General features: G+C 56.6%; 1 protein-coding gene across 2 annotated transcripts; it reads left to right on the top strand.

Annotated features, from left to right (window-relative positions):
• Positions 1-15: 15 nt before the first annotated feature.
• GMEB2 (glucocorticoid modulatory element binding protein 2) lies at positions 16-19,348 on the top strand. Of its 2 annotated transcripts, none has more exons than XM_005885546.2 (10): positions 16-176; positions 3,963-4,150; positions 8,736-8,833; positions 9,380-9,510; positions 11,797-11,900; positions 13,521-13,678; positions 15,453-15,524; positions 15,779-15,916; positions 16,178-16,300; positions 16,795-19,348. In XM_005885546.2, the coding sequence occupies exons 2-10, from the start codon at positions 4,020-4,022 to the stop codon at positions 17,451-17,453; spliced, it is 1,614 nt and encodes a 537-aa protein (XP_005885608.1). In that variant the 5' UTR covers positions 16-176; positions 3,963-4,019; the 3' UTR covers positions 17,454-19,348. The 2 variants fall into 2 exon arrangements, with proteins under 2 accessions (XP_005885608.1, XP_005885609.1); XM_005885547.2 differs by having other exon boundaries at positions 17-176; positions 9,383-9,510.
• The last annotated feature ends 1,410 nt before the right edge of the window (positions 19,349-20,758 follow it).

Genomic DNA, 20,758 nt, shown 5'->3' on the forward strand with positions numbered 1-20,758 from the left:
TCCCGGGCCCCTTCCCCCGGGTGGGAGCCGTATCCACGCGGGCCCCCCGGTGGCAGATGCGTCCTCCTCGGTAGGAACCGTGTCTCCATGCGGGCCGGGGGGAGCCGAATCCCCACGTCCTCCCGGGAACCCTGCCTGTGCGGCCGGGGGGAGCCGAGTCCCCGGCGCCCACTCCGGTAATGACCTGCCGGCACTCGGTTAACTTGTACTCCGTTTAGGTGGTTGACATGCCCCTTGAACCAGGTCTGCTTCTTTGCTGACACCTCAAGTACAAGTAGTACAAGTTAGAATTCCATCAGCCTTTTTTTAGACATATGAAAAGCTGTACATAATTGTTTTTTTTAAATATATATTTTATTGACTTTTTACAGAGGGGAGAGGGATAGAGAGTTAGAAACATCGATCAGCTGCCTCTTGCACACCCCCTACTGGGGATGTGCCCGCAACCAAGGTACATGCCCTTGACCGGAATAGAACCCGGGACCCTTGAGTCTGCAGGCCGACGCTCTATCCGCTGAGCCAAACCGGTTAGGGCGAAAAGCTGTACATAATTGTTGTATACAACTTGCGTTTGGAGATAAGTACACACCTGGAAACCAATCGTGTCCACCACCTCCAGAAGTTTCCTCCCACCCTCTTATTTGTGATAAAAACACTTGACCTAAGTTCTGCCCTCTTAGCGAGCTGTAAGTACATGACAGTGTTGGAAAGCGCTGCAGGCCTCCGGGAAGGACTCGCAGCCGGGCTGGGGCTGAGCACACCCCTCGGCATCCACTCCTGCTGCGAGTGAGCCCCGCATGTGTCCGCTGTCTGGCTAATGTCCTCCAGGCCATCCAGGCGGTCACAGATGGCCGCGTTTCCTCTTTTAAGACTGACATTTCATTGTATGGAGGGACCACATTTTTATCCACTCACCCATTGAATGACATTTAGGTTGCTTCCATAGTTGGCTACTCTGAATAAATCTGCAGTGAGCGTCGGGTGCAGGTATCTCAGTGATGCAGGTATCTTGGAGGTCTGATTTCATTTCCTTCAGAAGAATATCGAGAAGTGGGATGGCTGGATATGTGGTTGTATCAGATTACTTCCCATCAACACTGCACAAAACTATGTCAGTCTTATTAAGGGTAAATTCAAATGATTAAGTAAATGCCAAAAACAACAAATTAAGCGGACTGTCCAGAAATTATTTCTTCGTGAGAAGTGTCTTAAAAATTGTAAGGAGACACACTGGGCGGGAGAGGAATTTGCATATCTATGTACAAACATGCAATGGTTTCTGTGAATTTAGAATACTTATAAAACTATATTCAAACCTAGGCCTTAAAATAATAAGCCATTTCATGTCTGAACTGGGAAGGATGGCTGCTCAAATGTTTTTTCAGAGCCACAAACAAATTCTTGCGAATTGGGGGCTGCACATGTAGGCACATAGCTCAGCTTGGCTGCGTGGGACCCTGGCTGGGTGTGGCGAGAGTATGGTTGATACCAGAGCTGGCGCATCTGTGCCCACCCCAGCTGGACTAGAAGCCCAGATTCTCTGGGAAAGGCAGGACTAGAAGGACCAGCTCCAGGGACTCCTACATTTTCCAAGAGAAGCTGGAAATCTAAAATTTTAAATATATTTCTTTATTGATTTCAGAGAAGAAGGGAGAGGGAGAGAGAGATGGAAACATCAATGATAAAAGAGAATCATTGATTGGCTGCTTCCTACACATCCCCGACCCCTACTGAGGATTGAGCCTGCAACCCGGGCATGTGCCCTTGGCTGGAATCGAACCTGGGACCCTTCAGTTCACAGCCTGATGCTCTATCCACTGAGCCAAACCAGCTAGGGCAATCTAAAATTTTAAAATGTGAACTTTGTAAACTTTGAAAAAGTTGGCAACTAATTAAACATTTGGAACACTGAGAGGATAAAAAATCATGCTTGTTCCTGGTGCATGACCTCTGCCGTCTCTCTAGTGGTGTTTTCATGAAAGTGTCCACATAAGCACTGCCAGACCTACAGAGGATTTTTATAATAATTTGTCAGAATCAAACAGAGGAAATGCTTGGAAGCAAGATCTCGACAGACAGAAAAATGCTTCTCAGGACTACAGACTGCAGCTTCTTTTATGCATTTGGAATTAAGGAGGGAATGGAAGGAAGGGAGAAAGCTCGGCCTGGATGATTACAGGATAGTCAAGATTATGTGCTCAAGCTTTAAAGGGAGGGTCTGCAAGGGGGCAGTTCAAAGGTGTGAGAACCTAGATCAGCCGTGGGCAAACTACGGCCCGCGGGCCGGATACGGCCAGTTTGAATAAAACTAAAAAAAAAAAAAAGACCGTACCCTTTTATGTAATGATGTTTACTTTGAATTTATATTAGTTCACACAAACACTCCATCCATGCTTTTGTACTGGCCCTCCGGTCCAGTTTAAGAACCCATTGTGGCCCTCGAGTCAAAAAGTTTGCCCACCCCTGACCTAGATGCACAGAAACAATGGACAGGGCCGGCTCGAGGCAAAGACTTACTGAAGGAGTCATAGGCCTGGGGCGGGGCCAGTTAGGGTTTGAGGTGCGATTGCTTCCTGTAGACCCCCATTCTCAAATGTTTGTAATTTTGTAGAAGACATGGAAAGCTAGATCTTAATCTTAGGAACTAACATTTTTGTCTTATTTTTATACTAGAGGCCTGGATTCTTGCACTGCTGGGGTCCCTTGCCTGGCCTGTGCCCTCTCAAAATCCAGGACCCCTTGGGGGATGTAGTAGTGTGCCAGGTGACAGGCAGCTGGGGAGGAGCCTGAGCCCGGGCCATGTGCCGCACCACTCCCGCTCATCCTGGCTCTGCTGCTCCTGCCACCTCTGCTGCTGCCGCTGCCCCTGGTGGCACCGCCGGGAGCTCTGAGCCCGGCTTCTGGTGCACATCGGTCAGCTGAGTGGCGCTCCCACTGTGGGATCGCACTGACCACCAGGGGGCAGCTCCTGCGTTGAGCGTCTGCTCCCTGGTGGACAGTGTGCATCATAGCGACTGGTTGACCAGTTGTTCAGTCGTTCAGTCCTTTAGGCTTTTATATATAGAGAGATATTTATGCCCAAGAATGCTATTTAAAAAATACTTTTTTATATCTTACCTCTAAATTAGTTGGTGCTCAGTTTTCACTAGTAATGAATCCAAGCTTGGTGCCAAGAACTGGGCATGGGCTTTGGCTCCTCCAGGGACTGGGAAGAGGAAGATGGTGTCTAAACTCCAGCAGTTCTCTGTGAAGTAACTTTTGTTGCCATTGGAGGCAGGGATTCAGTTTTGTGTGTTCATATCACTTAGTGCTCTGTTTTTGAAATTTGGGTGAGGACAGCTGTTGATGGGCGTGTAGGCTGGTCCCTTGCCTGTGTCTGTTGTGAGTCCTGTTGTCACAAGCTGGATGTGTGGATCTGTGTGAGTCCAAGCTCACAGTTATTTTGGCTGTTGTGTCTGGAGGTGGGGTTGCTGGTCTTGTGGGAGGAGGAGCACACCTATTTTATAGAAAACTTCCAGGCTCTTTTGCAGGTGGTTGTGTGGGTTCCCCTCCGTTTCCCCAGCCTAGAGACAGGACCCGTTTGCAACTGCTTTCTAGGCAGAGCTCTGGGATGTGGCCGGGACATGGTGGCGCGACAGGTAACAACGAGAGACTTACCTGCTGGGAGTCCGCCAGGATCCGGGCCTCCTTCCCCACACCTGCTGTGACTCTGCGTCCTCAGGCCCAGGTGCCTGCCTGTTCAGTCGCTCTGCTCACGGACCTCAGCCCTCACAGCGGCCAGGACAGGCAGTTGTGCCAGTCCATCCTCACCAGATAGCAGCCCGGGACAGCCCTTTTTCCCATTGTCACTTCTGTCAGAAAGTGTGTGCTGGGACTGAGAGCGACTTGTCAGCAACAGTGAGCTGTATTGTACAGACATGCGGACCTTCGTGACCCTGTGCCCTGCCTGTTGTTTCCTCTAGGACTTGGGGTCCTGGCAGAGTGACGTCTTGGTCCTGGGTGTCCTCTTCAGCTGAGCCATGGCAACCCCAGATGTCAGTGTGCACATGGAGGAGGTGGTGGTGGTGACGACACCCGACACCGCGGTGGATGGCAGTGGCATGGAGGAGGTCAAGACAGTGCTAGTGACAACCAACCTGGCTGCCCACGGGTAAGGACAGGTCTGTGCCCTGCGGGGGCGGTGGAATGGCGGTGGGATGGCGGCATCTGGCACAGTGTGAGGCCTTTGGAGTTTCCCTTCATCATAGCCGTTCTGAACCAGACTTGAGTCCATGTCAGTGCAGAGTGTGCAGGACAATGATAATGCTTCGTCCTTGCCCTGGACTCCTGTGTCACCACAGTCATAGGGCTCATTTCTGAAAACACCTGAAGTTTCTCTTGATAAGATAGGCAGTAGGGACAATTGGGAACTATTATTTCAAAATGAAGAGCCAGTAGTTTCCTGATATTCCTCATGGTAACAGCGTTTTCTTCCCCATCTCTTACAATAGACGTCCACATAGAATACTAGTTGGCAAAGAAGCTGGCGTGTGAGCCGACTGCTGGCTTCCTTTCGCGGAGCCCTACCTGTCGCCTTCGAGGGGTTGGCGTAGACCAGCTCCCTGTGGGTCATCTTTGCTGTGTCCTGAGTGTGTCCCGTTCAGACTGACCTCAGCATGTCCCTGACTACAAGGGCGAGCTCTGGCCTGTCCTCTGTCTAACAGGATGCTTGGGGAAAGGTTCTAGACCAGGGCCCAACCCAGGCGCAGTTCCTGTAGGGCACACAGGACACTGGGTGTCGCCGCTTTGCACAGTCTGTGTGCAGCTGCTGCGTGGGGCGCCGGCCGCCCTCGCCCTCGCCCTCGCCCTCGCCCAACTGTGCGCACACTCCTTTCGGGGCGGGGCTCATTCTCCATCCCTGCGCACACAGTGAGGCGGCCAGCTCTTTGCTGGGTTCTAGCTGCACTGATGGCGCGTGTGACTGAGCCTGTGGATTTTCCCACCTGAATTCTCTGGTAGCTTGTCAGTGCGCCTCTGTGGGCGGGCTTCCCCGCACCCTTGCTCTGCAGTGACCTCCCATGTCCTGCTCAGAGGTGGCACCCAAGCCCCTTCCCGTGGATTGGAGATGGCTCTTGATGAACACAGTGGGCAGAAGTGACATTTGGTGGGAAAGACCACGCTGCCTCCTCCTGGTGTGCTGGGCGCTGTGAGGAGCCCTTGCCACAGGCACCTCATGGGGTGCTTTGGTCTGACTGAGCCCAGTCTTTGCATCACCCCACCCAGGCACGTGGCCTGATGGGGAATGTCCAGCCCCACACTGGCATGTGGGGTGACTCACTGAGCCTTCTCATGAGCATCGCTAGTTCTGTCTGGGGCAGGCCAGAGTGCCCAGAACACATGTGTCCTTATCAGCTTGACTGCCATAACAAAATACCGTGGACAGGGTGGCTCACCCTGAGGAAACGTCATTTCTCACTGTCCCGGGGGCTGGAAGTCCAGGATCCAGGTCTGCAGGGTCAGTGTCTGGGGAGGACTTTCCCTGGCTCGTGTGGCCTCACCTGGTAGAGACAGTCTCTTCCTCTGGTTTGAGCACTACAGTCCTCTCAGATTGGGGCCCGTCCTGACCTCATTTGACCTTAATTTCCTGCTGAAGACCGAATCTGCAGATAGTCACACTGGGATTAGGGCTTCGACATGTGAATTTGGGGACACAGTTCAGTCCACAGCAACATGTCCCTTCCCTTTCCCAGAGGCAAACCCTGCTATCTGGGAGCGGGGCTGGGATAGGAGGGTCTCCTCGTCTAGGTGGCCTGGGTTCACTCAGTTCCTGTCCCAGCTGGGCCTGAGTCCTGCAGGCACACAGCTGAGACCCATTCACTGTGCTGCGCTTTTCTGGTTTGGTTTTGTGCTGGTTTGGGATCTGCATCTTGGCTCCAGGGGTGTTAGAGCCCCCACCCCCCAACCCCCTGCTTGGAAGCCATGCCTTGGGGACTCATAGGAGTTCTTTGTCTGGCCAGGCCTGGCCTGAACACCTGAGGATTGTCCAGCCACATTCTAATTTGATCTTTATCCTGAGGCCATTTCTTATTTTGAAAATCTTTTGCCAGGTGGGAAGTGGGAGACATAAAACCATGTGACCGCGAGTTCCCTGTCATCTCTGCACCCACAGGGTGGGCAGCTTCCTCTTGCATCAGCGTCTGCACTCCACAGAGCTGTGCACACACCTCACACCTTCTCTGCTACAAGTCCTTTTGCATGTTTCCCTCTTTTCAGTGACTGTGGCTACATTGTTGCCAGTGGTTCCTCCACTGCCTGGCACAGCCCCTGTGTAGCCTACTGCTCCTGCTCTGGCTATCCTATTGCTCTGTCTTCCCCAGAATGTGGTGGCAGCACCCACTTCCGGATAGTTTCTGTGTCATTGACACGGCTGCATAACCACCACAAAACTCAGTGCATTGAAACTTGTGTTTGCCACTTCCTAGGGGGATGGGCTAGCCAGGCAGTTACTTTGGCTGGGGCCTGTGCACCTGGCCCTGTTGGGTAGTCTGCATGTACTCCCTTCTGGGGCGCTAGGGAAGGAGGGTCTCAGCACTCCGCTTGGGGCCCTCACCCTCAGGGACACTTGCCTGGTGTTGTCATGGAGAAAGGTTCCGGGAGCGGGCGAGGAGCTGCAGAACCTCGTGGGGTCTGGCTGTGTACCCCCGAGTCATAGGGCCCGGAGGACACTGAGGCAGGAGGCAGCCGAGGGCCCTAGAGATGTTTCTTCTCTTTCTCTGAAATATTTTATGTTCTACGAGTGGGAAGTTGAGGTTTACTCTGGCCCCACGTTTAAGAAGTTGGGCAGTGAAAGCGAGCTAATGACTTTGTGGGTACAGATTCCTTTCCTGGCTGGACATTTGGGGAGAACTTGGGAGTGTTCCTTACTTGTGACAACCAACCCACGCTGCCTCCACCCAGTGATTTGTCCTGGTGACGTGAGGAGAAGCAAGTAGTGTTGTTTTTTAAAAAAAATACATTTTTATTGATTTCATAGAGGAAGGGAGAGGGATAGAAACACCAGTGATGAGTGAGAATCATCCATCGACTGCCCTCTGCACACCCCACACTGGGGATCGAACCCACAACCTGGGCATGTGCCCTGATGGGAATCAAACCATGACCCCCTGGTTCATAGGTTGATGCTCAACCACTGAGCCACACCTGCTGGGCTGAAAGTAGTGTTTGTAGTCTGACAGCAGCTCTGATTGACATTTGCTTTAGTAAAGTGGATGTTAGTGCTGCGGGGGGATTCATCCCCGAGTTGTGTGTGAGGCCGAGGGCAGAGGGGTCGTGGGCAGGAGACCTCTGCTCCTGTGACTGCTTCCTGGATACCCTTTAGTCTTGGTGTTTCCCTGTAGGTGGCCTGTGACAGGGACCTGGCTCTGCTCCTTAAATGCTGGGCCCTCTTGCAATGCTGCTTCCTGTCCCACTCTTGACTCACTTCCTTCCTGGGACCGCCCTGGTTCTCCTGTATGGAAGGAGCCCATTTTCCTGTTCTGACCACATCCCTGCCTTCCAGAGTTATGGCCTGAAAGGACAGCTGCCCCTCTGAGTCCATGACCCTCGTCAGGGATGGCCCTTGCCCAGTGCTATTGTTTATGTGGGAGGCACTCCTAATAGGCCCCAAAGACCAGATTCCAAGTGTGCATCTCCGGCCAGCTCATTTCTGACCTGGGTGGAGGTGAGGTAAAGCTTTGGGCAAGTGGAGAGGGGGACATGGCAGGGCAGCACCCCCGGCCCCTCTGGGCCTCCCCAGCTCCCCCCCTCAGGGCAGCTCTGAGGTCAGCAGTGCCGGCCTGTGGGGAGGGAGCAGGTGGGATCCTGTGTCAGGAGGATAAAGGCAGGGCACAGGCCATGGTGCAAGTTTGACCCTGGGTGTGTGTGGCGAGAGGTGGGTAGAACCTCAGTGCCAGTGAACCCAGAAATCCGGGGCAGGGGTGGTTGGTTCCTTCTAGGGGTTCCCTGAGCACTGCCCATGTCCCCACAGCCTGCTGTTGTCCCTCCCTTCCTTCCTGACCCCCTACCTGGCCCCCCACCTGCCCTCCGAGAGCCTTTGCATCTGCTGCCCCTCTTCCTGCACCCCCAGTGGTGCTGCTCTGACTGCCCTCAGGACTGCCCCAGGGCCGGGGCATATCCGCAGGTCCCTTAGCCAGCGCGCTCAGTGACCGTTTCCTGCGCGGCCTCCCTCCTGGGGCCTGGCTTTCTCTACTGCTGCTTTGATGCTGATCCTCTTGTCGCCCACAACACCCTCACCTTCCTAGGATCCTTGTGCACCCCGGGCGCCACCATGACCCAGGTCCAGGCCTGGGATAAACACCTGCTCGGTGGTGCACAGTGATGGAGTCTCTGCAGATCTGACCCTTCTTTCTAAAATTGTATATTTTTGGATAGTTTCTGTACCCATGTGAAATGATTATAATAGGAATAAAAATTTTATTAAAGATATGGAGGTGTAGAATTCCTGCCAAAGTGCTGGTGGTCTCCGCAGATTTGTTTCACGTGCCAGGAGCATTTTGGGTACCTGAGACACAACTGTGAGCAAAACAGCCCACTCGGAGGAGCACCTGCTGGGGGGCTGTGGTTTGGTGACCATCAGTGCAGGTCCCCTGACCTGCATGGCCACTGGACTTCTGGACTAAACAGGAAGTGCCACGGAGCGCAGCAGAGACGCACACTGTCATTGGGGCCTGCTGATGTCTCCCCTCTTCCTCTTCCAGAGGCGACCTGAGTGAGGACAACATGGAGACTGAGAACGCGGCTGCGGCTGCTGCAGCTGCCTTCACAGCGTCCTCGCAGCTCAAGGAAGCCGTGTTAGGTAGGTGCCTGCCAGTGGCTGGTGGGACAGTTTTTCCCAAGAGGACAGGCTTCCAGGCCAGAGCCGAGCCTGGCTCCAGTGGAAGCCAGGCTGCAGGGCCTTCCGGGGGCAGCCTGGCGTGTCTGCACCTGCGGCTGTGCGGGAAGCTCTGCTTAGAACCATCGTGAGTGGTAGTGAAAGTTCTTTATAACACCTAACGTTAAGGGCCTCAGAACTAGAACAGGATGAATATGTTTCTCTGGAATTATCCCAAGTAGAGTTTGATTTTATGTCTTCAAGTCGTTCTTCAATTGAACGTAGTTTAATGCACTTGTGCTAGTGTTACTGTAGTTAACTGTCGTTAAATGTTGTCGAATTGATTGTGAGTTAACTTGAAACTGTAACGGGACTGAGGTGTCCCTGCTCACCCTGCCCTGTCCCTGGCCCCTCCTGGATCCTGATTTCTGGTTTCTGGGCTAGTAGTTACGTGTTTTGGCAGGAAGTGCTTTGGGAGAGGTTGTGACTGACTTTCTGTCTTACCCTTTCCCTGTCCTCACACCTCATGAGAAGTGAAGATGAATGAAGAGGGGGAGAACCTGGAGGCCGAGATCTTGTACCCCATCACCTGTGGGGACAGCAGAGCCAACCTGATCTGGAGGAAGTTCGTGTGCCCTGGCATCAATGTGAAGTGTGTGCAGGTGAGGGTTCTGGGTGCCAGCTGCAAGGGCGGGGTCCTCCCAGGATAGCTGCAGAGAGGCCAGGAGTGAGAGTGTGAGCGCCCTGCTCCAAGGCCGTGAGCTTGCAGAGGCAGCTCAGGAGGGAGCAGTCCGTGTGCGAGGGTAGCAGAGGAGGAACGGCTCTCCAGGACGGCAGGACTCGCTGAGGGCACGGGGAAGAGCATGGGGAGAGCCACTTATCCCGGGAGGGCAGTGGCAACACAAGTATCTGGAAGGCAAGCCGCAGGAGAGGGGAAGGGGACCAGGGGCCTTGAAGGCGTCTCTGAGCGCTGCACGGAGATGACAGCGGGTCTGAACGTGTCCAGGATGGAGGGAGGGTGTCCTAGTCCAGGAGGCTGGGATCCCAGCCTGTGCGAGTCAAGCTTGGTGCCAGCTCAGGGACTGCCCCCTGCTCCGTGGGACAAGCGAATGGCAGCATGATCTGCGACAGTCTGGATTGTAACTCCAGTGAAATAGAACCTGCGAGCCATGTGGTTGCCGAGTATTTCATGTCATTTATGTCAAATACAAAGCCTCTCATATTAGAAAACCAACAACACTAGGGGTGATGGAGCCGCGAATGGTTGGTGACAGCCTTGCGTCAGACACCGCCATCGACGAGGCAGTGATCACAGAGGGACAGCAGCACTCGCACAGGGAGCTGGCGGTGGGGCGGGCAGGACTGAGGGACAGGCTACAACACAATGGCCCGCACGCTGCAAAGATGGCGAGGATGGGATGCCAGGTGCTGCTCCGGTTCAAGGGGATGAGACTGACAGGCAGGCACAGCACAGCCTGAGCTGGGGCCTGCATCGCAGAGGCAGTGGCTCTAGCAGTCGTCACTGGGACACTGAAGGTTCCTGCTGCCTCGGGGGAGGTCACATATGCGTGGCAATTTCCTGAGCTTGGTGCGTGGTTCTGGGAAGAACCTTGTTGTCAGAAAGCAGTTGTGAAGCGCGTCCTCACTGGGAAGCTGACCTCAAGCAGAAAGTGAAAGGAAACAGGCTTCTCCTGGGCTCCGTGACGTAAGCGAGAGTGAAGCTCCTGCGGATACTTCTGGTCAGAAACACACCACCCAGCTCCCAGTACTCAGCACTGAAGTACATGAGAGCTCTGCATCCACTTCAGAAAGATGAATAAACAAGTAAGATGATTGTTTCCCAGCCGCTGATTCCAGCTCAGGGTCGAGGGCCGAGTGGTTCAGGCAGGTGCTGTAGGCGAAGGAAGGCGTGAAGAGCAAAGGAGTGGAAACTGGTAAATCGCAGTGTGACAGACGCTGCAACATCAATAACGTGTCTTAGGGAGATTCTGACAGGATCAAATGCGTGGCCGCCGGGCAGGGGCTTGAGTAGGACCACAAAGCTCTGGACGCTACCTACGTGGGCTGTGTCTGTGTCCCCGACCAGGTGAGTGTGGGTCAACTCTCCCTCGACTCAGTGAGAGAAAGGGGACCTGCTCAGGAACGTGGGAGAATTACCTCCATTGGTAGGAGTCCCCAGGTTGGCCTCACTTGCCATGACCAACCTACATCTGATCAAGACAGGAGGCAGCTGGGTAACCTGAGCTTGACCTGATGCAGGTTGCAGGGAGCCCCCAGCGAAGGGGAGGCCCTGGCCTGGGTCCAGTGGGGTGTCCAGGCCACGGCTGGAACTTCCTTTTCTGCCTCTGCCGAGACCCGCTGACCCACCCATCCCCAGCCTGCTTGTTTTCTAAGTAAATATAGTTTTATTTTGATTCTTGAGTTCCCATGATTGCTCGTTTAACAAGACTGAATAGGATATTTTATGTTCTTGGGCCTCTGGATTCCAGCCATGGTCGGACTACCAGGCCCAGAGCCTGTACGCAGGGAGGACACTCCCTGGCTTCAACATGGACGGGTGTGTGTCACTGAGGGACAGTATTGGAGGTGGGATGGGGCGGCCACAGGGGATGTTCACTGCTCCCCTGTACATTGCATCCTGTGTTATTTTGACATGATAGAGGTATAATTTAATTATAGAATAGTTTATATGTGCGATGGACTGGGTCCTGCCTGGAGTGTGCGAGCCCTGTGCAGGCAGGAGGGCCACACCTTGTTTCACCTGAGCTGTCCTTTCCCCAAGCCAACGTTGCTACAGGCCGAGTCCTGTGTCTGATTGAGAGTGGGCCTGTGGCTCTGCCTCCATCCTGCATCCCTTCCCTAGGCCATGCTGTGCTCCGGAAAGGTCAGGCGGGAGCACCGGTGGTGGGAGGTGCCATCCTGACTGCTCTGCTGTGTTCCCTCTACAGTATGATGAGCATGTCATCAGCCCCAAGGAGTTTGTGCACCTGGCCGGCAAGTCCACCCTGAAGGACTGGAAGAGGGCCATCCGGATGAACGGCATCATGCTCAGGTGGGCCTCCTGTGGTCTTGTCTCGTTCGGAGTTCCGCCGGTTCTTACCTGGAGGCCCTGTGGTGTGATACAGTGTCTGCACATCAGATAGGCGCTGGCTCATCTCTTAGCCAGCTTTCCCGCTGCGCATGCAGAGTGCCCAGGTCACTGGTGGGTGGTGTCCTCAGACCTGGGAGTGTGTGTCAAGAGCCCCGTCTTTAACCTGCGGTGCGTGTTCACCTGGCCAGTTGTCTAGACACTGTCCTCTGGCTCTGGGTCTGCCTGTTCAGGCTGTGTCTGTGTTTGGCGGCTGCGGGTCAGTCTACTTGGCCCTTGGTGCCAGTGAGTTTGCAGAGGGTCTTGGTCTGGACCGTGGCCACCCTGTGATGAGCGGGTGTGCTGGGCTGCGCCCTGCCCTTGGTAAGGAGCGCCCTCTGTCCTCAGAGACTCCCTGCCCTTGGACACTCATTAGGAGTGGGGGCCCCCAGCAGCTCCTGGCTCTCCACACCGGCGTCCGGTCTGAAGCCCTGGGGCCCTGGCAGCCTGGCATGGGCTCTCACCCTTCTGCTTGGGGCTCTTGCCCGTGTCTGCTCCACGGGTGCCCGGGGGGGGAGGCCTTCTGACCCCTGCTGACTTAAGCCTTCACATCCACAGCCTCGGGAATGTCGCCTCCTGGTTCTCACGTATCAATAGTTCCTGTTTTGGTGTCACAACTTGTCCCTGATTGGGAGGAGCACCCCTGCTGGTCTGTCCCTGCCCTCTCTCTACTCGCCCCACGGCCCCCACAGCATGTCCGGGCAGAGACGAGTCTCGCCGTGTCTGGTGTAGCTAGATTGGGTTACTTTGCTGCTGACGGGGATGCTGTCCTTCATAGTTTTCCCCCAGAGGATGGGTCTTGCTGTCCTTGGCCACATGTGGTGCTGCAGGAGCGCCTGTGGCCCTCATGTGGAGCCCTGACCATGGCCCTGGTCACTCCTTGTGAACCACAGTCTGGCCTTAGAGAGGCAGATACTCAAGGCCAGGGACCAGCAGCTGCTATGTCCCCTGCCCTCGAGCAGGCGGGCCCACGGTGCTCATGGTTCTCCCTAAACCCATCCAGGTGTCCCTGGCTTTCTCTAAAGTGTCTGGGTGTCAGAGCTGTGGGAAGGCGATGGCCCATTTCACTGAAGGAAGGTTGGTGCAACCATGGAGCCCACAGTGAGGGAGGCAGGAGGCCCTGTGGAGCATCTGATGCTCAGCTCGACTTTGCAGCGGGAACTCAGAGCCATGAGGCTTCTCCTGGCAGGTTCTTACCCGCCTACCTGCCAGCCTGTGCCACTGAAAGCACCTTTGTGCACCGTGGGTCTGCTCTCCTGCAGCCTCACTATTCCCCCAGGGCACCAGCCACTGCGTCTCACTTCCTGTGGTCAGGGCCACATGCCTGGCTGCAGTGAGTCCACTCACGAACCCAGAACTTTGTGCTAGGCTGTTGGACAAGCCTGTCAGGGAGCTTCCTTTGGCCTCCCGTCATGGCCTGGGCTACCCCTCCTGGGACCTGAGGTCGCACTAGTGGGGGGTTGAGCGATATGTTTGGGTCCAGTCATTTGCGCAGATGGCCTGGCCATGGCACAGGCACACATAGGGTGCTTGTCTCCTGCACAGGAAGATCATGGACTCCGGGGAGCTGGACTTCTACCAGCACGACAAGGTCTGCTCCAACACCTGCCGCAGCACCAAGATCGACCTCTCGGGCGCCCGCGTGTCCCTAAGTAGCCCCACATCGGCTGAGTACCTCCCACTCACACCCGCCACGGCTGATGGTATGTGCCACGCCTGCTCGGTGTCACCCAGCCCCTCTGCTGCTGGCCACGGAGCTGGATGTGCGGATGTGCCCCTCAGCTCGGGCAACTGGGCCCCTGGGCCCTGTGGTCAGTGGCTACCTCCTCCCTCACTGTAGAAGTCTGAACTGATATTTCATTGGCAGGGACGATTCAAGCACTTTTTCTTTTTAAGCCACGTTTGTTATAAAACATAGAAACTCCTACGTAGGAGCACATAAAGATTGTTGAAGCCACTGTCCAGGGCCCACCTACAGCTCTGACCTGCAAGGTGCTCCCTGCCCCCACAGCTGCCCCTGCAGCTGCACCCGGTGGGACCTGCACTCCTGCAGCACTTGGTGCTCAGCTGTGTGTGCCTTCCTGCCCCTTGGGCTCTGACGCCTTTGTGATGCACTCATGGTGATGTCTGGGCTCACTCAGGGGTACGAAATACCCTTGAACTCATTCCAACTTTGTGAATATAGATTTTTTGAAATCTAAGAGCAGAACCAGGTCCTGAGCTCCCCCTTCAGATTGCCTGGTGATAATTTTGTGGTGTGTTTCCAGTGATGTCACTTGCATTGGCTCTACACTATCAGTGCATGGGGTCAGTCTGGGCGCTGCATGTGGCCAGGGACTGTCCTTTCCACTGACGAGATGGTGGGCATTTGAGGGAGCATGGCCTGTACTGGAGGGAGGAGAGGGAGGCTGGGCGGCCGTGCGGGGTGGTCGTCATCCAGACCTGCCCCGAGTCCTGGCCGAGCTGCTGGCGGTGCTGCTGGCGGTCTGTGTGAGTACCAGGTGCTGCCGTCAGACAGTGTGGAGGGGCTGGGCCACCACAGAGACCCCTCCCCACCCCCGCCCCGGGGGACACATGCAAACACACATCCCACTCCTGTTGGGCCCATAGCTGTTGTGACAGTAGGGTGACCTGGGGGTCAGCATGGGGTGACTGATCTCTGAGGAAGGACCAGTCTCCGAGTGTGCCAGTTAGTGCCCACCGTGTTGGCACAGGCCGCATCCGGTCAGGATTTAGCTCTTGGGACTCTGGTCCCTTCCTGGTCCGGACAGGGCTGTCTGTTGCTTAACTTAAACTTCACCCATGCAGTGGCTTCCTCGGCCCGAGTGTCCTGTGCAGCTCGTGGGAGACCTGTCAGCCTGACCGAGGAACAGCTTTGCTCCAAGCACGTGACATTCCCAGCACCATGTCTTTGTTGGGTGTGGACGTGGCAGGTTGAAAAGCTAGCGCGAACATTAGCCAGTCGCCGGCTTGTTTGTAAGCCAGGTCTCTATGAAGCCAGGGCTTTATCAAAAGCAGCCACAAATGGCCAGATGCCCCTTTGTCCATGATCATGTGCAGCAGGCCCTAGAGGCCGAGTGGCAGCTCGTGTCCCCCAGAGCTTCACCTCTTTTGATTGGAAACTGCACATGGAGAGACACTGAGATATGTGTTGGTGTCGGTGAAGCAGACGGGAGGGAGGAATCGGGGCACAGACCCAGCCGAGCGAGTGGCAGGACCCCGCTGTGCAGCCCAGGCTCGCTGACCCTTGGAGCCAGTGTTGAGGTATTGGACTGGGTTGTGGGCCTACGAGGTCCTGTCGGTTCTTTCTGCTCTGTATGTGCTGCGGTGCCTGCTATTGGACAGTGGAAAGTACAATCCAAGTGCGAGGCAGTGGGCCCTCTGCACCAGGGCCTGTGCTTGTCAGCTGCGTGAGGCGGCATGGAGGCTGCTTTGCAGCCAGGCAGGCGGGCTCATCTGCTTCCGTCTTGGTTGCAGTGAACGGGTCTCCTGCTACCATCACCATAGAGACCTGCGAGGACTCCGGTGACTGGACCACGACCATCGGAGGTACAGGGTCCTTCCTGTGGGCTTCTGGGTGGGGCCTGGGGCGGGGCCCCATGGAGAACGGGACTGAACAGGGAGCTGTGCCTGTGGACAGCATGTGTATTTGGAGGCTGTGCCCCCTGCTGGGCTGGCCCACTGGCCTGACAGCTCTGAGCTGTTGCCCAGCTCGAAAGGGCAACCCCGCTGACCCCAGATTTGTGTCCTCCCGTGGGCTGGGTCAGGACTTCCTGCTGTTTGAGCCTCTTCTTCCCTCGCAGATGACACATTTGCCTTCTGGCGAGGGCTCAAGGATGCAGGCCTGCTGGAGGAGGTCATACAGGAGTTCCACCAGGAGATGGTGGAGACCATGAAAGGCCTGCAGCAGCGGGTGCAGGACCCCCCTCTGCAGCTCCAAGGTGAGGGTACTGCCTGCGGGGCCCCTTCCTGCAGAGCAGGGCTGGTGGTTGGTTGGCTCAGGCCGCAGTGGGCGTTGCCTGCTCCTGATAGCTCTGGGCTGAGCCCAGCAGCTTCTGCAGGGAGTGGGCAGCTAGTCCTGCTCCTCCAGGCCCCTCCTTGACTCAGGATTGTGCCTGCCGAGGCCCAGCTTCTGGTGGTGGAAGGGGCCTCCACTGTGTCCTGTTGGCCAGCCGTCCTCACTGCGCCCGTCTCACCCTCAGACGCCGTGCTGCTCAACAACATTGTGCAGAACTTCGGCATGCTGGACCTGGTGAAGAAGGTGCTGGCCAGCCACAAGTGCCAGATGGACCGCTCGCGGGAGCAGTATGCCCGCGACCTGGCCGGTGCGTGGGTGCCTACATCCCTGGTGCGGGGCCCGAAGTCCGCGTAGGACAAGAGGGCACTTGGCATTGTCAGCAGGGGCATTGAGGCTCAAACCGTGGAGCTTGTGACTCACTGCGTGGCTGTTCACAAGAGGAGACGGCAGAGATGTGAAAAGACAGACCGTGACCCTGAGCCCTGTTTGTGCCAGCTGTGCCCGTCTTTCCCAGCACCCCTCGGTGTCTGGACATGCGGGGTGTGCATGTGTGTGCGTGTGCGCATGCGTGTGAATGGATGTACCTGTGGGTGTGCAGATGTGTATGTAGAGCTGGCTGGCTACATGTGCTGCTTTGACCTAGTTTATACCTAATATCACGAGAGCAGCTCTCCATGCACAATGTAGTGGATTGGAATGTGTGGCAGCTCGGAGGGCAGGCTGTGTGTGGTCTGACACTCCCTTCCCCGACAGTGGTGCCTGTCCCCGTCCCCGCAGTGACGCTCTGTCCTGTCCCTGCAGCCCTGGAGCAGCAGTGTGATGAGCACCGCCGACGGGCCAAGGAATTGAAGCACAAGTCCCAGCACCTCAGCAACGTGCTCATGACGTTAACGCCCGTGTCCCTGCCACCCCCCATAAAGCGTCCCCGGCTCGCAAGGGCCACATCCGGGCCGGCTGCCATCGCCTCGCAAGTGCTCACCCAGTCCGCCCAGATTGCCCTCAGCCCCGGCGTGCCCGTCTCCCAGCTGACCAGCGTGCCAATCGGCAAAGTGATGTCTACCCTACCTTCCCCCGTGCTGGGCAAGGGCTGCCCCCAGGCGGCTTCCAGCAGCTCTCCTGCCTCGCCGCTGCTTGGGGGCTACACGGTGCTGGCCTCGTCAGGCACCTCCTTCCCTGGCACAGTGGAGATCCACCCGGACGCTTCCAGCCTCACGGTCCTGAGTACGGCCGCCATGCAGGACGGCAGCACTGTGGTCAAGGTGGTCAGCCCCCTGCAGCTGCTCACCCTGCCGGGCCTGGGCCCTGCCCTGCAGAACGTGGCCCAGGTGTCACCCGGGGGCAGCACCATTGTGACAGTGCCCACAGGGGCCGTGGAGAGCACCATGGCTGCCCCGGGGCCCGAGGAGCACACAGCCACCATCGAGGTGGCCGCCATGGCTGAGGGCCACGAGCACAAGTAGTCATTGGCAGAGGGTGAGGCCCCTGGTGGGCACGGGACTGGCCCCTCTCCTCAGGCCACAGCGCATCGCATGGGGCTGCTGAACCAAAGAAAGGAAACATCAAAATGGATCGAGAGGAGAGAGGGGCAGAAGGTGACAGCAACCTGTGACGTCCGCTGGACTTTGAGTTCTGCACTTCCCCATTTTCTTGGGAAATATATTTTTCCATCTGTTGCTTATTAATACTGTTTACACGTTGGGCCCAACCAGGAGCCAGACGAGAGGACATGCAGGCCTCGCTGCAGCCGGAACAGCAGGCAGCACTGAGGGTGGGCCTGCTGCGCTGCACGGCTGGGCACGCCATTAGCACAGGCCTTGGGGACCAACCCCAAGGTGGAAAGCCATGGATCCTATGGATTTGATTTCTTCCCACAGTTTTCTGTAGGTTAGTGTGGTGGGCACTCTGCTCTCCTGTCTTGGGAACAGGTGTGGGTGGGTGTCAGGTCGACACAGGGCTCAGGTCTGGGGGCTCTGGCTCCTGGGGTATAGGGTGCAGACTTGAGGGCACCTGCCTGAGCAGAGGGGCTCAGGGGCCCAGCAGCACGAGCTTCCCTGCCCCTGCCTACCTGCCTGCAGATGCTTGGCGCTCAGGGCTGCCCCACACACACCCTGCGTGCTCCTGTGAGCTGTTTAGTGGGCTTCTAGGAAGAGTCTGATTTATAGCTTTTTCAACCCAAACCATGCCGAGTGCCTAGGCTTCCGGAATCTGCTCTGGATTCCAGAGTGTGTACAGGTGGCTGTTGGGACCGCCTGCGTGAAGGTGACCGAGGGCTGGAGGACCTGCCACTTGGGTTCTGGGGGTGAGGGCGTAAATGGAGCAAGACGGCAGGGTGGGGCGCACCTTCCATTCGCCCCGTGTTCAACATGCTGATGGGGCCAGCATGACCTCCTCAGACCCAGGAGCCCCACCTCTTGGGACCCCCCACCTGGAGGTGCTGTGCCTGTCGCTCTAGGGCGTGTGGGAAAACCACCACTGGGCACAGCCAGGGCCAGCGCAGGTTCAAGGTGGACGCCCAGATGCTCACTGGAGGGCTGTCTGTGGTCCGCACAGGTCTGACTTTGGAGTCATCAGGTAGACTGACGGGGCCGTGCACAGGTCCCCAAGGACGGCCTGAGCCCCTTGAGCATCAGGGACCTGCTGAGGATGCTTCTCCAGAGTCCCCATCATGGAGAGGCCCCCCTCTCCATGCTTTGAAGGGAACTGGGCTCCGTCTATCCGTCCATCCCTCCATCCATCCAGTGCCCCAGACCCTACCTCAGTGGCCTCGCCCACGTGGAGCTACTGAGGCTGTCTTTGTTTTCTCTGTTTTGTTTGCTCTTTTCAAGGGTCTGCTGGTTTCCTCATGTTTACTTTCTTGTCCGTGTCTGCAGTTTTTCTTAAGTGCGTCTTGATTGAGTCATGAGTCCTGTTAGGTGGGCAGGCCCAGCATCCCTGTCTGCATCAGCTCCGTTTGCTAATGAAGCCTCATCTGGCCCGTGGAGCCTTTGTCAAAGTCACATCCACCCCCTTCCAGCCCTTTCGCTGGTCTCAGACCAGGCCGGGGAGAGTTCACTTCAGAGCCATACACACAAAGTGGCAGCTCAGGTTAACGACCAGCCGCGCACCCTGTGCCAGGAGGGATCCACCATCCTCCAGGGGCCCCAGCTGCTGAGGAGGGGTCACCACACCCGCCACACTGCCCCTCCTGGTGGGGCGTGCTGGCCTGTGCTCTGGTTGGGGAAAGCGATCAGTAGGCTTGGTTTTCTCACTGGTGCTCAGGGGCAGCTTGGGGGACAAGCATCTGAGTCCTACTTTGTATGTTGTTTTGCAAGGATCTGCTCGGTACTTTGATGTAAAATAAAAACATGTTTCGTAATTTGTGTCTGTCTGACAAGGGTGCATGGTGGCAGCCCAGAGTTGTGAGGGGTGGGCACGGTTAGCTCCTTATTTACTGCGTCGCGGATGAGCTCAGAGAAGCACTGCCTGCTCAGAGGGCGGGTGCCCAGTGGGGACTCACTGCAACCAGCACCTGGGCCGAGGGAATGAGGACCTGACTCCAAGGAGGACGTTTTTTCCTCCCAAGGCCCAGCGCCGGGGTGTGGCTCCAGGTGTGCGCTGGTCCCTGCAGCCCTGGGCTGGACAGTAACTGAAGAGAAGTATCCAGTTGAGCCCTGGGGAGGGAGGACGACGGCAGAGGGTGGGGTCTTGAAGGCCAGGAGTCCGGGCTGCCAGCGGTGGGGAAGGCAAACCCCCACAACTTGATTCCTACCCTCTAATGGTTTGCAGAACACCCTCAAACCCCAGCTCACTGAGCTCCGGAGGTGTACTGAAGAGGCGGAGGGCGCAGGTGCAGCCTCCGTGCGGCCTCTCCTCCGGGCTGCTGCAGGCTCACCCCCAAGGACCTCAGAACTTTGGATGCAGTCGGTGCTCACCAATGAGTGCCCAGGTGCCAGGTCTCCTCAAGAGGGAGCAGGGGCACTGGGCCTGGCCTCCCTTCAAGTCTCCAGCCTCTGCCTCTTGGTTCCCGGCTCTCGAATGTCCCTCAGCCCCGGCAGCCCTGAGGCCATGCCTGCCTCCTGTTTTCCTGTCTCAGGAGGGGTGACATCTCCCAGCCAGGTGCCTCGGAGTTCTCCCACCTGCATCCTCGTCTGCAGTCCCCGGCCAGCAGGGGGCAGCCGCCCTCTAACTGGTCCTCAGCTTCCACACCCTCAGCCACATCAGCTGTCAGACTGAACAGCAGGGCCCCCTGAGCCCCGCCCTGGGCTCCCAGGAGCCACACAGCTCCTGTCACTTCCTCCTGGCTGAGCGTGTGTGGTGTTTGTGTTTATCTGTTGGACCAAGCTTATTAACTGTGTTCCTATATTTATTCTTTGGTGAGCTCGACGGGGTTTCTCGGGAAGGTGAACAACAATCTCCCTTTATCTTTAGGTTTATCTTTTGGGTTTAGGTTCACAGCAAAATTGAGAGGAAAGTACAGAGATCCTCCTGCCCCCATGCTCACCTCCGTTATCAATGTGCCCCCCCCGACGGGGCATTTGTAACAGTCAGTGACCCTGCATTGACATCCCCCAGAGCCCACGGTGTGCACTGGGGTCACTCTTGGGGTTGTACGTTCTGTGGGTCTGGACAGATGTGTTACGACGTGTGCCCACCATCATAGTACCACACAGAGTAGTTTCACGGCCCTAAAATCCTCTGTGCCCCCCTTGTCCATCCCTCCCCGCAGCCCCTGGTCGCCATGGTCTTCACTGTCTCCACTGCGCTGCCTTTCCCCGATGTCGCACAG

This window comes from Myotis brandtii, unplaced genomic scaffold (assembly GCF_000412655.1).
Source record: "Myotis brandtii unplaced genomic scaffold, ASM41265v1 scaffold915, whole genome shotgun sequence".
Classification (NCBI taxonomy): Eukaryota; Metazoa; Chordata; class Mammalia; order Chiroptera; family Vespertilionidae; genus Myotis; species Myotis brandtii.

Excerpts from the sequence above, each read along its gene's own strand:
- GMEB2 (XM_005885546.2), top strand. The coding sequence starts at position 4,020 with ATGGCAACCCCAGATGTCAGTGTGCACATGGAGGAGGTGGTGGTGGTG. Across the intron at positions 15,917-16,177 it reads CCCCCCTCTGCAGCTCCAAG|ACGCCGTGCTGCTCAACAAC; the intron begins GTGAGGGTACTG and ends TCTCACCCTCAG. Across the intron at positions 16,301-16,794 it reads GTATGCCCGCGACCTGGCCG|CCCTGGAGCAGCAGTGTGAT; the intron begins GTGCGTGGGTGC and ends CTGTCCCTGCAG.